General features: G+C 36.5%; 1 protein-coding gene across 2 annotated transcripts; it reads left to right on the forward strand.

Moving 5' to 3' along the window:
• On the forward strand, positions 502 to 7002 carry LOC109232999 (la-related protein 6B-like). Of its 2 annotated transcripts, XM_019398721.1 has the most exons (12): positions 502 to 1231; positions 2774 to 2855; positions 3030 to 3124; positions 3322 to 3393; positions 3553 to 3632; positions 3728 to 3827; positions 4143 to 4190; positions 4279 to 4347; positions 5123 to 5269; positions 5429 to 5720; positions 5801 to 5882; positions 6497 to 7002. In XM_019398721.1, the coding sequence occupies exons 1-12, from the start codon at positions 737 to 739 to the stop codon at positions 6696 to 6698; spliced, it is 1764 nt and encodes a 587-aa protein (XP_019254266.1). In that variant the 5' UTR covers positions 502 to 736; the 3' UTR covers positions 6699 to 7002. The 2 variants fall into 2 exon arrangements, with proteins under 2 accessions (XP_019254266.1, XP_019254268.1); XM_019398723.1 differs by lacking the exon at positions 5801 to 5882 and having other exon boundaries at positions 506 to 1231; positions 6497 to 6668.

The raw sequence follows: 17462 nt of genomic DNA on the forward strand, positions 1-17462 counted from the left end.
TTGTTCCAATATATGTGAATTTATTGGACTGGCATAGAGTATGAAAGAAATGAAGATTTTTAAGACTTGTTATGTTAAACAAGCGATAATATTTTTAGGGTTTTTAATTCCTTAAAACTTATGGGATTAAACATGCCAAAGTTATAAAAGCTTCTCATTGAGAATATAATTGAAAGTTTAAGTAAAATTATTTTTATTTTTAAAAAGAGTTCATTCTTTCTGAAAAGAATTGAAAAAAAATTACATTCATATAAATTGAAACAAAAAATTAACTGATAAGATAATTATGATACATGCAAATTAATTTAAATATTTAAAAAATAAAAAAATTCAAATAAATAATTGAGATACTCACAAATTAACCTCGAAACCATGTTTAAAAAAATAAAAAGAAAGAGAGGAAAGGGAGACAAAAAAAAGAGCCCGTCGATGAAGAGGGTGGAAAGAGAGAAAGAGTCAATGATTGGGTCCCATCAATCCCAACAAAAAGGAAGTATACTGCTCAACAGAGTATCTATCTTCTTCAGGAGTGAAGACTAGCAAAAACAGAGTATAAATAGGTAAACCCGGGAACGACCCGCAACCCGAGAAATCCTCTCCTTAGTTTGAAAATTAGAAGCACAAGAATAAGAAGAATTACAGAAACTCAAACATAATTCCCTCCTTAAACCCTAGATTTTAATCTAAAAACTATATATATATATAAAAAAAAATTGACATCACTTTATTCATAGTTATGGCTCTAGAGGAATCGGCAACTGTCATAGATTCCCTCCCTGATTCCTTCAATTCATCGGCGGCTACGACTTCATCCTCATCTCTCTATCTCGACCGTCCATTCGATCAAACCGCCTCTTCTTCACCGTCCGATCCACCGCCTGCTCTTTCCAGGAATTCTTCACTCAATGCGCTTGCTCCGGCATTCGTTCCACGAACTTCATCGTCTCCGTCGTTGCCATCGTCGCCGTCGATTTCTCCGTCGACGTCGCTGGCCGATTTGAATCAGGCCGGTAAAACGCTAGTCCACGTGTACGCTACTCCTGCTGCTAATTTCCATCCGGTTCAGAACCATTTTGTTTATGCTCCTCAATTTCCGGTTCAGTATCCGTCGCCGTTTTATGGTGGTGTTGTGGACGGAGTTGCACAAGAGATGGTTGTTGGTGCTGATTTGGATCATGCTAGTAAAAATGGAGGGTTAACTGAAGAAGCTGTTCAAAAGATTATTAATCAAGTAAGCAGAAAATTTTCTGTATCACCTTACACTAATTGTTTTTTAATTACTCTAGATGATTAATCTCTAGTTTTAGAGAACGCTAGATTTGATCTAAAAGATGAATTATTGAGTATTGAAATGAAACTGCCCTAAGCGCATCTCCCAAGGGTGCACCATTTTTGGTGTTTTTTTTGCTCCAATAGAACACCAAATCTTGCACCATTATAGGACATGAATAGTGTTGCACATCACACCAAATTTGATTTATTATTATTTTATTCTTCTTTTTATTTTTTTGGACTTTTAGTTTATCATATATTGTGTATATAATTAATTTTTATATTAAGATCTTTATAATTTTAATTTTATATCCTATTTTTTTGATATATTAATTTTTGTTTATATATTATATTTAAATAAAATTATAAGTTAATTTTATTATTATTATTATAATTGTATAAAAAGAAATATAACCATTATTTAAAAATAAAAAATGCAAATGTAAGATATCTAATGTTACTAAAATTGAAAAGTGAAAACTAAAATTTAAAAAAGAAAATTAACAATACATAAAATAAAAATACATTATAATTAAAGTACATCAAAGGAGGATACATTAAAATTGAAATTACATTAAAAAACATAAAGCATAGGTTTAGTAATCCCCTNTCGATAAAACGCTGGCGTATTTTTCTATTGTACCACGTAGTGAAAACTAGGCTATACCATGATATTTAACCTAAACTTAGGTGCAACACTATTCATCAACACCAAATTTGTATTTATTATTCATTTTATTCTATTCTTTTAGTTTTTTTTTTGGTACTTTTAATTTATCATATATTGTGTATATAATTAATTTTATATTAAGATCTTTATAATTTTAATTTTATATCCTTTTTTGATATATTAATTTTTGTATATATGATGTAATATTTATTTAATTATCTTTTATCAATGATTTCACTTTTAGTTGATTTATCCTTTAAAATAATTTTCTAATAAATGATTATATAAGTGATGAATGTGAATTATATATGATGAATATGGAAAAAAGAAAAAAGATAGAATTTGTTTGAAGGAAATAAAAATAAAAATAAATAGAAGATAATAATATAATATAGAAGAGAGAGAAGAAATATTCTTTTTTGGTGTAAAAAATGGTGTAATGGTTGGAGTAAATTTGGTATTACACCATTTTGGTGTGAAATTTGGTGTTAGGGTTGGAGATGGTCTAAAGAACAGAATGTATCTGGAGAATTAACCAACTAGTTTAGGATTGAGACGCAGTAGTAGTATTAGTAGAAGGAATTCGTTTATTATTGTTTATAATTCGTTTGTTTCCTTAGAATTTTCTCTTCTATGCAAATGGTAAATTAGTAGCTCTCAGTATATAACAAGCTGACTTAAACTACAGAACTGTTTTGAAGATCTAAAATTGTGCTGCAAGATTTTCAAAATTTTTTGAAGTGCTTGTGAAATTGTATAAGATTCACGAGGGAGGGAACTGCTATGCTATTTCTTTATTCTTCTAATTCAGAATACTCACATTGTCTGTAGGTGGAGTTCTACTTCAGTGATTTAAATTTGGCAACAACTGATCATCTAATAAAGCATATGCTCAAGGATCCCGAAGGATATGGTAAGTTGTCCTTTAGCCTTTACTTTGTGTAATAAATGAGGTGGTGGTGGGGTTTTCCTTAGCATTTATGCTTTTGAGTCTCTTCCTGTTGGTTCTTGTTTTTAGAGATATTTTTAAGTTTTTGTTTCTGATGATTGTTCTTAAGTCTGCCTGGACTTCTTTTCTTTGCTATAGTACCAATATCCGTGGTTGCATTGTTCAAGAAGATTAAAGCTCTTGTAGATAGTCATACACAGCTTGCTCAAGTTTTGCGGAGCTCTACAAAGCTTGTGAGTTTTTCCTCTTACCTTCTCACCCCCCCTTTCTAACCTAAAATAATCTACTGTCTATGTTAATAATTTTTCTTCTGAGAATCATGTGATTCCACCATGTATGTTTCAGCAATAATTGCTCTCTGACACGTTTTCTCTTACTTATTTTATTCACTTAATGTATTTACTTATTTATTTGATTTTTGTCCTTGTAGGTAGTTAGTGACGATGGCATGAAGGTCAAACGCAAAATTCCTTTGACTGAAACCGACTTGAAAGAGTTGCAAGTAGGTCTTTTTTTTTTTGCTAGCTGTCTAGTTTAGAACAAAAAACGTTTGATGAAACATTTATTTCCACCTAATAGTTCATATCAGATTTTTATCAGTAGTTTGTTGTTTTTCTGTTGTTTATTTTTCATTTTGATATTCCTCATTCTGCACCTTTAGTCCCGAATAGTGATTGCTGAAAATTTGCCCGAGGACCACTGCCACCAAAAGCTCATGAAGATTTTCTCAACTGTTGGAAGGTAGAATTTTTCTTACAGTCTATATACAGATGTCCAAAAGATCTGCTTAATAGAAAATATCAACAGCTTTTTAAGACTTTTGCTTAATACATCAGTGTGAAGATGATTCGCACCTGCCAACCTCAGTATTCCAGTGGTGGGGCTTCTTCAGGATCTAGAACAGCAAAATCAGATATTATGATGTATAGCAACAAGGTAAGCATCAGATGGTATGATTTCTGCGATATTTGTAGTTTATGCATGAGTGTGAAATCTTGAAGTTGATGCCTTCCCCAACTACAACCAGAATTAAAATAAGAAATGATGAATATCATGTTCGAGTTGTTGATATTCTGTTTTGGAAATAAAGCTCGACCATACTACCATATTCTGCTATCATAGGATGAACAAAGACCGGAAAAAATTGATACTGCAACAGAGTTCTGTAGCCTTGCACATATAGCGTTGTCTATATTTATACTTGGTATAACGTTGTTCCTTCTAGTATCTGAATTGGATATCTGAATGCAGTTACACGCTTTTGTGGAATACGAATCCATCAAATTGGCTGAGACGGCGGTGAGTTAATATAATGTTGTTTCCAGCAAAACACGGATATCTCTGTCTTTGCCATCCTTTATTTTCGTTTTTTGATCTTATATTGCAGGTTGCAGAATTAAATGATGAGGATAACTGGAGAAATGGTCTAAAAGTCCGGTTACTTCTTAGACACACGGTGAGTCTTGAACAGTATTTCCCTGTGTACACTTGAAACCACACGATTTAAGCAGTGATAATTCTGTTTGTTAGTGAAAGAAGAATGAATGTTGAGAACTGATGATTAATGTTACTGACATAATTTAGATGCCCAGACTACACACTTATAGTCCATATTTGTTCGGAGTACTTCTGATGCAGTTATAGTGATTGATTTTTCAGTTGATACATATAAGATAACTCTAGGGCTTGATTGTTTCTGAAGGAAGGGGAAGAAATGGATGACTAGGAAAACATTTAATTTTTAACTCAGATCTTATTATGTCATTCATTATTTCCGTTTAATCCCTTTCCTTTCCGTTCAGAAGCAGTCTGTGCTGAAGAATTTCTTGACTATGATGTGTTGGTTAAATGGAGATGGTTGGATCTCCCTTGACAGGGACAGGAACAGCTTTCGGGCTTTACCTGTTACCAGATTTTATTGATCTTACCCAAATTTGTACTTATTAGACTTGCTAGAGAACTTCTAATATCATTATTATTACTATTATTTATATATAATATATATTTATGTTATTTTTACTTTTACTTCTATATTATTTTGGTATGAGAGGATATGAGTTGAGCTTAAAGAAGTGTGGATTCATATTTGGGACTTAGGCGTAATTGTTGTTTGTGCCACTTGTCATCCAAGTTCAAATTAACCCTTTTTGCCTCAGCATAAAGTTTGTCGAATGTATTTGATCTCATATTTAATAATATCATGTATGTATGGATTTTGGTTGAACACACAGGAAAAATGTGGCCAAGCTCGAGGGAAAAAAGTTGGTCATGAAAGTGAACAGAACTTCAAGGAAGATGATGGTTTTGCATTAGAGGTCAATGAAAAGCTTAATGAAGAGTCATCACACCATCTTGATGCTCGGTCCAATGAGCTTGCAGTAAGTGAATCTGCATTTATTCCTAGAATGTGGTAACATGTCTAGATAGTATTTTAGTAACTGCACCACATAATCCTGCAGAGACTGGTTTTGAATAAGATTGTAGTGTAGTCTGTGTTTTATATTTGTGGTTTCCTCATCTTTGTTTTACATTGGCAGGAGGAGCATGACAGTGATGGGATGAGGAAAAGGTGTGGTCATGCTCGGGGTAAGGGACAAGGACAGGGTCAGGGACGTGGACATGGACGTCCCCAGTTTCATCAAAACAACTGTGGAGGTCATTTAGGGGCTCCCATGTCAAACATCAATCGTGGAAGTAGTGCGGGAAATGCCCCCTCAAATGTCAATCGTGTTGGTCTAGGGCAGCCTGTTTTTGATCAGTCAGTAGCAGCCAAGCAATCTTCTGTACCTCGTATGTCGGATGGCACTAAGGGATTCTCCATGGGTCGAGGTAAACCAATGGCTATCAAAACTACATGATGACTTCTTACTTTCCTGAGATTGTCATGCGAGAATTTCCACGTGGAGAAGGTGGGGATTTTTTTCTCCTTTTGCAGGTATTAGAAATGCTGTCAATCCAGTGGAGCTGGTATGATAACATTTGGCCGTTTAAGTAAGAGTTTCATTTATTATGTGTTCACTGAATCAAATGAACCTTGAAAGAAAGCTGCATTTTTGTTGTTATTTCTCTTCGAGTTCCTTGGTTGTAAAAATAAAACAGTACAGAGGCAGCTACATAGAAATAGTAAAGAATTTTTCAACTCTCTTTCGCTCCACTTTCAACCGCATGTGTGAAGTCTGTGTGGACACTGGACATTAGTCAATCAGGCAATATGATGCTGAAATGCATAAACCCCAGCATAAAAAAAGTGCTGAATATCCTTGCAAGGTCTATGAACAAAGTCAATTGGAATTGCATAGCTTTAGGCCTGTGTAAACCAAAAGAGGCATATTGCAGCATAGGACTGGTTGTGCTACTTGCCAAGTTAAAATCTGTGGCGTGATCACCTTACTTTTTGAGAAAGAAATACTGATTCAAGTATCCAAATCCAAAAGGTAAAAGAATGATAAATAGTGGTTTTGAAATTATCTTAGGACTCTAGATGGGAACTGTTGATAAATATAGGCTTAAAAATGCATATCCTCGATCACTCTTTTGTACACTTGATCATCTTTGGCTCGTGGCAATAACAGAAGGGTTTATTGTACTTTTGTTGTATTTTTCAGGGGTCGTGGTTTTTTGCTCTGCTCGTCTGAATGTGCGCACAATTTGCTGGTTTTTAACAGTAGGGATATCTTCCTAATAAAAGGGCAGTCCGGTGCACTAAGCTCCCACTATGCGCGGGGTACGCGGAAGGGCCAGACTACAAGGGTCTATTGTACGCAGCCTCACCTTGCATTTCCACAAGAAGTTGTTTCCACAGCTTGAACCCGTGATCTCCTGATCACATGACAGCAACTTTACCAGTTATGCCAAGGCTCCCCTCCTAGGGATATCTTCCTAATGCGTTACTTAATTTTAGGGGTCGTGTAGATGTGTTAACTTTTCCATAAAACTTAATTGAACAAGTTTTTTTTTCTTTTTTTGGAAAATTTAATGGCAGAATAGCCTGACAGACACCTCTACGTATTAGGCTTTGGCATCCTGGTCCCCCTATTCCACATAGTTTCAACCAGGCACTTCAACTTGTATAAAATATTAGTTTTAAACCCCTCTAACCATTGACCAAACTTATGCGGCCTTTATTTTGCTGAGTCAACCAAAATAAGTGATTGCACGCTCCTAAAGTAACTATACAAAATTTGATTAGAAAATAACAAAAGAGAAAAATGAAAAGGAAAAAAAAAAGAAGACAATGCTAGCCATTATCTCGCCCCTCTCTATCCCATCCTCTTCTTCTTACCCCCAAATTCCTAAAAAGCGCCATTGAAATTGGCATGGCTCCACACCCTCTAATATCTAATTTTGTTTCTCAAGCAGTCAAACACCATTTCATAATTTCTCCTTCAATTTTAGCAATCAACTGGAGCTATGATAAAAGATTAGTAGTATACCACATGACAAGACTAAATTGATAGAACTTAGCAGAGCAACTAGTCAAGGAACAAAGTTGTTCAATTTTTGTTTTTCTCATAATAACGGAAGAGACGATGAAGACATCGGAGAATAAAGAGACGCTGAAGCTTGAAAATAGCGTTCCAAGCCAAAAATTGGGTCGTCATCGACTGCTGACGACGACGAATCATGATTTTGCTAGTTTATAAATTTTGCCGCCTATAGCTGGAGGGATCAATAAGGATTTTGAGGTAGGAAATACTGAGTGAAACACTCTTCTCTTTCTTTTTCAATTTTTTGGTTTTGCTTCTTGTGTGTTTGGCTTGAAAGAAAATTTAAGGATACTTTTTTTTTTTTTAAAATTCGTTTGTTGTCTAGATTTTGAAAGGGTGACATGAATGTGAAGAGAAGAGGAGAGATTGTGGTGGTTTTGGGAGGGTTGCCGGTGATGGAGGCAGCGGGAATATACCAGGGTTGGTTGAATGAATTGTAGTAATGGAGAAACATTAGGACCAAAAAATAAAGATGAAGTAGTTTTGATCGAGTATTTTCAAATGGAAGAGGAAGGGTGGCGGTTTGTATTAGTCGCGCTGCCGGGTGGAAGAGGCAGAGATGGAATGGCGGAGAGGAGGAAGGTTTGGGCTTTTTTTGGAGAAGAAAGGGATAGGTTCGATATTTTTATTAAAAAATATTTTATGTAAAAATAAATAATGACGTGGTATTAATTTATCTGAGGTGGATCTGATGTGTCCTTTATATCAGCACGAGTGAACAACACATGGTATCAGAGGGGTTTAAAACTAATATTTTATACAAGTTCACGTGCCTAGTTAAAACTATATGGAGTAGGGGACCGGGATGTCAAAGTTGAATAAGTAGAGGTGTATGTTAGGCTATTCTGCCAAAATTTTATACCACTCGATCATTTTATATACTAATAGTGTTTGATAGTCACTGAACTTGACAAGGGCAGGTTGCAGTAGAGTTTTGATCTCAGTAAATCAAATAGGTTGTGGTAGAATTACGAACTCAAACCCATAAATTTCAAATTATGAATCTGTCCTGACAAGAAGAGTCATGTCTTCATGATACTCTATGTGATTTTCTTCTACTATGCTTGCTCTGGATGAAGCAGACATGCTATCTCTTTCATTGTACAAGATAGTTTAATCTAGTAACTGGCTGGTAGGATGCAAAGTGAAAGTGGATATGTAAACATCAAATGGCAAGGAGACAGATGAAGCTAAGAGATTATTTTTCTTCTACTATAAGGGGTGTGGTGGGGTGGTAGACAAAAAACTATTGATATAACGATTTCATATGCTTGCCGTTGGGTGACCATCATTCCCATCCATAAGTATCATATTCTATAAAGTGTCTCTCTAGTATTAGGATAACTTCGAATCCCTTAACTCGTATTGTAGGAAGCTTACTTAACTTATTTCCTTTAAGTCACTTTTCAGGAGGAAAAACATCAAATAAAGAGCTCCATCACCTTATTTAACAGCGGACTTGTGTAAAAAATAATATAAATATTAGATCTACATTTATAAACCAAAAGAAACAATATAAAGGAAAATATACCTTAAGTTATACAATAATCAAAAAGTATATCACCTATTATGGTCTTCCGTTATAGTTACCAATTGATGTAGTAATTCTTCAATCATAATGCAAAATGGAAAATCAACATGTACATTACCATCTAGTCATTAACAAAATAAAAGTATTTGCTTGTAAGATGTAAGCCTTTCAATATATAATCTTTACTAACTCACTCAATTTCTTGTAACATTTGATAGATTGTGTAAACATGGCTGAGTAGAGAGCAATAGGAACCAAGAGCTTTATATATTTTTAAAATTAACTTCCTTTAAGCATGTTGTTATAAAGGAAGAACAAAAGAAGTATGTTGCTCTGATATCACATATAAAAAAAATGTAGATCTTTCATAAATTTTGTCATTTAATATATTTATATGTTTTTAATAATTTGATTGGCATAAGCAATTAAAAATAATTTTTTTCCTTTATTGAATTAAAACAATCCTATGGTGAAAAAACATTAGCAAAATATGGCCTTTCATGGCCAGATAATATATTTATACATATCCCATATACATATGTTTAAACTTCAAGATAATTAATGTACATACAATATCTTTAATTTAATAATGGAACAATGACTAAAGCCATGCAGCTTAGTACATCCATTCAATATTACAAAGTACATTCATACATAAAATATAAACAATTCTTTATATACATGAATTGTGTATGTATTAATTGAATTATGTTGACCAAATTCAGGTAACCTTTCAGATACATCCATATACATTCTCGATAAATCTATTAAGTATATGAATACCTATCCATATAATAAGTACACACATTTAGAAAATAAAATAAAATTATGAATATGTATTATGAATTAGTAGTCAATTCTAGGCATTATCATGGCCTAAGCACAACCCGAACATGAATAATTATCCCGATATTAGCACATGGGTTCAAACCCCACACATGTGCGGACCCATAGCACACAACTATCACAAATAATTCAGGAAACTAGTGCCTCAACCAAGTTTAGATAAGATATTAACCTCAAGCAAGCCAAGTTACTCCTCTAACAAACCTTTCCCGCGTGTATCAACCTCCGGAAGGCTCGAATCTAGCCAAAATAACGTAATACTATCAATAAAAGCCATATGAAGTGATTCCAAAAGATAAAGCTAAGGTCTTTAACTCAAATAAAAAAGTCAACCCAAAATGTCAACTTCGGGCTCGCACCTCGGAACCCGACAAAATTAAAAAATTCCAAACACCCATTAAATTACAAGTCCAACCATACCAAAATTATCCAATTCTAACCCTAAATCGACCCTCAAATCCTCAAATTTTACTCTCCAAAACATAGTCCAAAAAATTACAAATTATAACTTAGATTCATGAAAATTATGTTTAATAATTAATGGGTATTCAATATTTACGAACGAAAGTGATTAAAAGTCACTTACCTCTTCAATCTAAGTGGAAATCTCTCCCAATATCGCCCTATCCCGAACTTCAAAATCCCAAAAATGAGAAAAACAACTAAACCGTTCGATTTAAACACTGCCCAGCGATCTCACTTCTGCGGAAAATAACACGCATCTGCGGACTCGTAGATGCAGTGTATTCGTCGCACCTGCGACCCACCAGCAACTTAGGCAAGCACGCACCTGCGATCCCAGGGTCGCTTCTGCGCCGTCGCACCTGTGGAATATCCCTCGCAGGTGCGATTGCACCAGAACTGAAGCTTCAGCATTTTCCCTTAGTCAAATCCTCAATCCAATTTCAATCCGAATAACCCCCGAGGCCCCCAGGACCCCATCCAAACATAGCAACACGTACCATAACATAATACGAACTTAGTTGAAGCCCCAAATCACATCAAACTACACCAAAATCGTGAATCACACTCCAATTCAAGTCTAATAAAACTAATGATTCCAACTTCTAAAACTAATGCCGAATCATATCAAACCAACTCCGACTGACCTCAAATTTGCATACAAGTCATAAATGACACAACGGACCTATTCCAACTCTCAGAATCGAAATTCAAACCCGATATCAATAAATCCAACTCTCGATCAAACTTCCCCACCTTCCAAACCTTCAACTTTCCAACTTTCGCCAATTCAATCCAATACGACCTACGAACCCCTAAATCAGTATCCGGACATACTCCGAAGTCCAAAATCACCATACAGAGCTATCATAACCATCAAAACTCTACTCCGGAGTCGTCCACACAAAATCAAACTCCGATAAACTCTTTCAACTTGAGCTTCTAACCTTGGGACTAAGTGTTCCAATTCACTCTGAAGCCTCCCTGAAACTAATTCAATCACCCCATCAAGTCACATAACGACAAGTGGACATAGATAAGCAATAAATAGGAGAACATGGCTACGATACACAAAAAGATCGATCGGATCGTTACAGACAACCCCTTATTAATCATGTTTAGAGGGTATTTATAGGTTGGGGTCGGAGTCTTTAAGTACAAAACTAAGTAAGAAACGTTTAACACACAGAATCGGAAAGGGACCAGGTCTTAGAGCTCGCGAGACCTGGCTTTTAGCGTGCCCCAGAGCTCGTGGCGCCCACTCTAATGCAAGATGGACCTCGCCTGGAACCAAGCGTTGCCTGGCCTGGTTCTGGTCCTTGTCCGATTTTTGCCTTTTCGTACTCATTTTGTGTATTTTTTACATCCTTGTTTGCAACCTTCACTCGTTCTTATCTTTCAACGATCCTACACATAAAAATAACATAATTAAGCCTAAGTGTCACACATATTATCATTAAAACACCAAATGTAAGGCAAGTAATACACTGCAAATATACATTTATAGCCAATTATCACTACCCTACACTTAAACGTTGTTCGTCCTCGAGTCAACCAACAATTCATACTATTCTTGAGCACTTTATATTTACATGTTTGAAGTACACTACACCAATGACCATGGTTGATAGCAACAATTAAACTTTAGCATATGCAATCACATACACTTCCCTTTACTTATGCCATTCTTTAAAAATATTCACGACAAAGACATGCTCATAACAATCTGAACCTCAGAAACCAACTCAATGTCACAATGCCCTCATGGCTTGAACGCTTAACATCATAGAGAAATCTAATAATGTTACCTGTCCCTCGTGAAATCAAGTGCCCTCACAACAAGAACATGTGAGTAAGTTGAATCCACACATTCGAATCAAATGCTCAAATATATTTTAAGGGCTCACATAGATAAAAGAAAACCGCTCACTCTCACAAAAGATGTCACATGCATGCAATTGGTACTGTAGGCTTGCCCATAATGTAAATCTCTACTAATGTAGGCTCACTCGATTAAAATCAATTAGGACTTTTCATGGTTGTAATGTGTGCTAAGGGAGGGGTATGATATATTTAGGAATAGTGACTAACCCTCCTAAGCACTTTAACACATCACATAATTAACTCTGAGCGCATATTCTTCAATCCCAACTTCAATTTCACAACTAATATCACCCCAAAGACATTTTCCTCTTCTTTAAGCACTACTTTAATACATACCCCACTAGCAAGACAAGATGTCAATTTATTTATCTACACCTTTTTCAGATTTTTCTTTCTTTTTTTTTTTCCAACAATTTTTTTTCTTTTTCAATTCCGTTTTTTCTCTTCTATACAATTTCCGTTAGTGGTGTATTATTTTACAAAATAGGTGCACCATTTTGCCTTTTATTGGTTTCATTCAAAAGCCACCCAAATTCTCTCCTTACTTCTTTTAGCGCTCATTTCACAATTAAAGTACTTTAAGAGGTAATAATTTCAAAATAATATCAATTAAGAACAAATCGTAATGTCGGTGCCAAATAAAAGTCTATAGGCTCAAAAGAGTTTTCTAGAGATAAATTTTATTTGCGATAAGCCATAAAGCTCGAAAAGATCAAAGAAATCCTAAAATTATTTTTCAAACGAGCATCACCTAAAATTTCATTTTAGCTCACATACCGGGCAAAATCTAAACACAAGTACAATGACATGGACTGCATTAAGATATCACTTCACACATGGAACATGACTCACTAAGGACATCTCATTCCGACCCTCAAACTAATGTAAGTATTTACGTAACCACAAGATATTAAGCATTAAGCACAAAGTGAACTTAAGTCAAACAAATGAGATATATGCGTCAATAACATGCTATCCAATGAAACCATGTGTCATGAACAATTTTAAAATTTAGGGAAGATACTACACATGTCAAAGCCTAAATATTCTACTATCAAATAAGTCAAGGGCGCCTAGGAATCTGATCTTTTTTTCCGCATTTATTTTCTAAATCCTAATCTACTCTAAAAGTAAAAACTACTACTTGGTTCAAACTACTTCCCATGAAAAAGAATCGAGGCACAAAGAAAAACCGCAAGGGATTATTACTACCTAAAGAAAACTAAGACATATTTTTGTATTTTTTGTATTTTTCAATTATTTTGTGTTTTTGGTTAGACTTTATCCCTCAAGGAAACTACCCAGGAGATGCATCATCAGGAAAAGTCCAATGTTTTCTAAATTTTTTGTCGATCTTCTATATTTTTGCTTTTTTCTCAAACTAAACTAATACTAAATCAACAAAAAAATTACCACTAAAATACTACGCTAATATTTTTTTTCTTCATTAAGCTATGCTAAAATAGAAAAGAAGAAGTTAATCTAAATTACTAAATTAAATGAAAATAAAAAGCTAACGATTAATCTACTATAGATACCACAAAGAATCCCCCACCCCCACACTTAAAGTATGCAATGTCCCAAGTGCATATATAAAATAATAAAATTCAAGTAAGATGGTGAGAAAATCCCCTAGTCATTCTCCATCATCACTCTCATCATAGAAGGCGGCCCTCTGAGCAGCCTCCAATCCTTATCAACATCTCCTCCCTCAGCATCCTCATCAGCATCCTCCTCAGACTATTTCGGCTTAGCCTCTTAACATTCAGGTGTGTTGACATCTTCATCTTCAGGTAATCTCTGGCCCTCACAAAGCCCAACCAGACGCTAGGAATGAACATTAAGCGAAAACTGTCATGTAAATTGGCCCTCTCCTCCGCAGTAGCTGGCCTTCCTCTAATCTGTAGCTACAAATCAAGCATCCATAAAATGGGCCATGAAGCTATCATCACGAGCATTGTGCTCGGAACCAGTACGCACTGTCATATCATTTTCCTCCTTAGCCCAGATGCTTGTAATATCGATCCCTCTGAGTGGTGCTGGAATGATTACAACAAACTCTAGCTCCTCATCTACTTCCTCCATTCTCAGATACTGTGTCAATATGTTTCCAAAGAACAACCTATCTATCCTCTTGCTCCTTCGCACCTATGCCATTTGGTGGCGTATTAAATAGGCCCACATTCACCTTTCGGCCTGTCATTAAGAAATAAAGCAAGCACACCCTCTCGCCCCATCATAGTATTATGATTGTAAGGTAGCAACTGAGCATTGATCAATTTCAACCAAATATGAGCCTCCAACTTCATCTTCTTCTTTGGAAATTTTCTATGGCGGTGAATCCTTTTGTCACGAACCCAGGCACCCACAAAGTGTGTCAGAGCTATTGATATGTAGGGCAGGCAATGAAGTTACACAATGACTCATCTTGAACATCCGGAGATCCCAAGTAGTTGCATAGAGTAGATGAAGAAATATCGATCAACCTTCCCCGAATGGGCAGTAACTTTATCCGAATCCTATCCGGCATAGAACTTAAGATTGAGGTTCGCATTAATGTCCCGAGGGTTCCCGAAAACATAGTTCAACCCTAGCTTATGAGTAGACTTCAAATGGGCGGATACTTAGATCGCAATGCCGCTCATCAACAGCTAAATCGGGGTGCATATGTTTAGGCCTACAAATCTTATACCATGTCTTGGTGGATGGGGGTATGCTTTTCAGCCCCTATTCATGATCTCCCTGAGGCCTTGGGCGTGAGGCTGCAACTGCTTATAGTCCCTCAGCATGACTAGAAATGGCATCTCCTCCTTTTCTCTTTTTTGGTGGCGGTGCGGAGGATGTTTTGCCTTTAGTAGGGGTAATAGCTTTGCCCTTTCCTTTTTCCATTAGTGGTGCATTTGGTTTTGGGCGTACCATTTTCTTACCTGCACAAATGTATGTTGGTCAACTTCAGAGGGCATTGAATCAATTCGAAACATGGTCGTACAATCCCACACTTAAAAGATTAGCACATTATTGTCAATGCTACGCAGACTTCACAACTTGAAATTAAGCAATGATTGTAGCTACAAAATACCTAGTTCATGCGAGAAAACAATATAAGTGCCATCTTTGAAACCTTCAACCCGGCTTCGGTGAGCCACCCCACACATAAATGTTATGATAGGGACACTCACAACCCACTAATGTATCAATACCAGAGACTCGGGCTCCAATTGGGACAAAACATGACTTTGAGGCATTTTATCAAACACATGTTACGCACTAGTTATTGTGAAGCTTTCGTGTGGATGAGGGATTGCCCCATCCTCCCAAATCGGCTTGGAATTCGAGTGTAAACATTCATTTGTGTAACAAGAATATCAATCCTATGGGTTCATGGGGTTGGGACAAGTATGCATAATTTCACATTCAAGCCATTTAAAAAGTTTGCATGATCCAATTTACCTCAATCAATCCCAAATAGAAGAAAGATTGAGAAGAATTCATACCTTAGATATTGAAAGAGGAGTAGTGATCTTCAATAGTGGTGAGATTGAGTGTATGAGTGTGTGAGAAAAATTGGGAAATTTGGGTGAGGATAGATATAAGGGGATGGGCTGGTAGTGAGGAATTTGAATGAGCGTATTTTTAAAAGGTTGTGGGGTTTTCAAAATGGAACAAGGACGAAAAATTACCTGGCCTCGTGAGCTGGGACGCAAGGCCCATCGTGCGGCAAAGTAGGCGACGCGAGGGATAGGTCAAGGGGAAGGCTGGGCGGGGTGAGCTTGGGCACGAGAGCGCGCGCGTGATGCCTGGTCGGGCACGCGGTCCAGTTCCCGTGAAAGAGCGCGTCGCCTGGCCTAGGGCACAGTTCTTATCCTATTGGAGAGGTCCAAAGCGTACTCAAGTGATTTCTAATCCATTTTCTGTACTCCTTCATGTGTTTTGACCTCCCAACACGCTCACGTACCTATTCAAACACCAAAACTCAACTCGTTAGTACCTAAATATAAAAAAATCTTATTAATCTAGACTAATATACGAATTGGGTTTCCTCCCAACAAGAGCCTTAGTTAATGTCATGGAATCACGAATACAACATCACAATGGGTTGCCTCCTATGAAGCGCCTTATTTAATATCGTGACATGATGCATAATTTTCCCTCAAGCATCCACCAAGTCTATCTAAGTTTTGTGACGACGAACGCCGCCACACCAATAGTGTTTAACTCTTTGCCCATTGACTAAGAACGTACCATCACTTCGGGATGTCGTAGCTCAACAGCTCCATGCTTCGTATCCAACACCACTTCGACGGCCTCAACCATCTAGACTTGAGCTTCCCAGGAAAGAGCTTAAACCTTGAATTGAACAATAGAATGGCTTGACACCTAATTAATTGCAACCAAGATGTACCTATGGCCATTGGATGATGGAAGCGACCCCATGAAGTCTATTCCCTAAATATCAATGATTTCGACCTCAAGTATGCCCTTCAACGACATCTCATGCCTCTTTGAACTTGTGCTAGTTATTTGGCACCCATCACACCTTTTCATAAAAGCATGAGCATCCTTGAGCAATGTGGGCCAATAGAATCCTGACTGCAACACCTTTGCAACCGTTTGTATCCATCGTGGTGCCTTTCATAAGGTGATGCATGACAATCATGCAAAATTTCTTCCATTTCCCCAGGGGCACAGTGGTGCACCAACTGATCTGGACAATGCTTAAAGAAAAATGGCTCATCTCGTAGATATAATCTAACATTATGCATGAAATTTCTCTTTCCATCTGGTGACAACCCTGAAGGCGTCACCCCACTTGCAATAAAGTTCACATAGTCAGCATGCCATGGGGCTGCGCCAGCTATGACGACTAACAATTTCTCATTAGGAAATCTTTTCTGAATCTCTCCATCTTCATCAACATACACGCGAGTTTCCAAGCGCGGTAAGTGATCGACTACTTGATTTTTTTGTCTCATTTCGATCTTGGATTTCCACATCAAATTCCTACAAAAGAAGAACCCATCAAATTAGTCTAGGCTTAACATCTTTTTTCTCAAACAAATACTTGATGGTTGCATGATCTATGTAGACGATGGCTTTAGTTCCCACCAAGTAGGCCCTAAATTTGCCAAACACCCATACTACTGCTAACAACTCTTTTTATGTAATTGTGTAATTTATTTGTGTTGGATTTAGAGTTTTGCTGGCATTGTAAATTGAGTGGAACACTTTATTTTTCCTTTGTACCAGTACGACCTCAATTGTTGTGTCGATGGCATCACACATCAACTCAAAAGGTCCCCCACTCCAGGCAGTGATAATTGGTGCAGTCACCAATCTATTTTTAGGTTCATCATATGCCTT

This window comes from Nicotiana attenuata, chromosome 10 (assembly GCF_001879085.1).
Source record: "Nicotiana attenuata strain UT chromosome 10, NIATTr2, whole genome shotgun sequence".
Lineage (NCBI taxonomy): Eukaryota > Viridiplantae > Streptophyta > Magnoliopsida > Solanales > Solanaceae > Nicotiana > Nicotiana attenuata.

Bases quoted from the DNA above. Each gene is read 5' to 3' on its own strand.
- LOC109232999 (XM_019398721.1), top strand. From the start codon at position 737: ATGGCTCTAGAGGAATCGGCAACTGTCATAGATTCCCTCCCTGATTCC. The intron at 3,394-3,552 runs GTAGGTCTTTTT...CTGCACCTTTAG, and splicing joins CCGACTTGAAAGAGTTGCAA to TCCCGAATAGTGATTGCTGA. The intron at 4,191-4,278 runs GTGAGTTAATAT...CTTATATTGCAG, and splicing joins TCAAATTGGCTGAGACGGCG to GTTGCAGAATTAAATGATGA.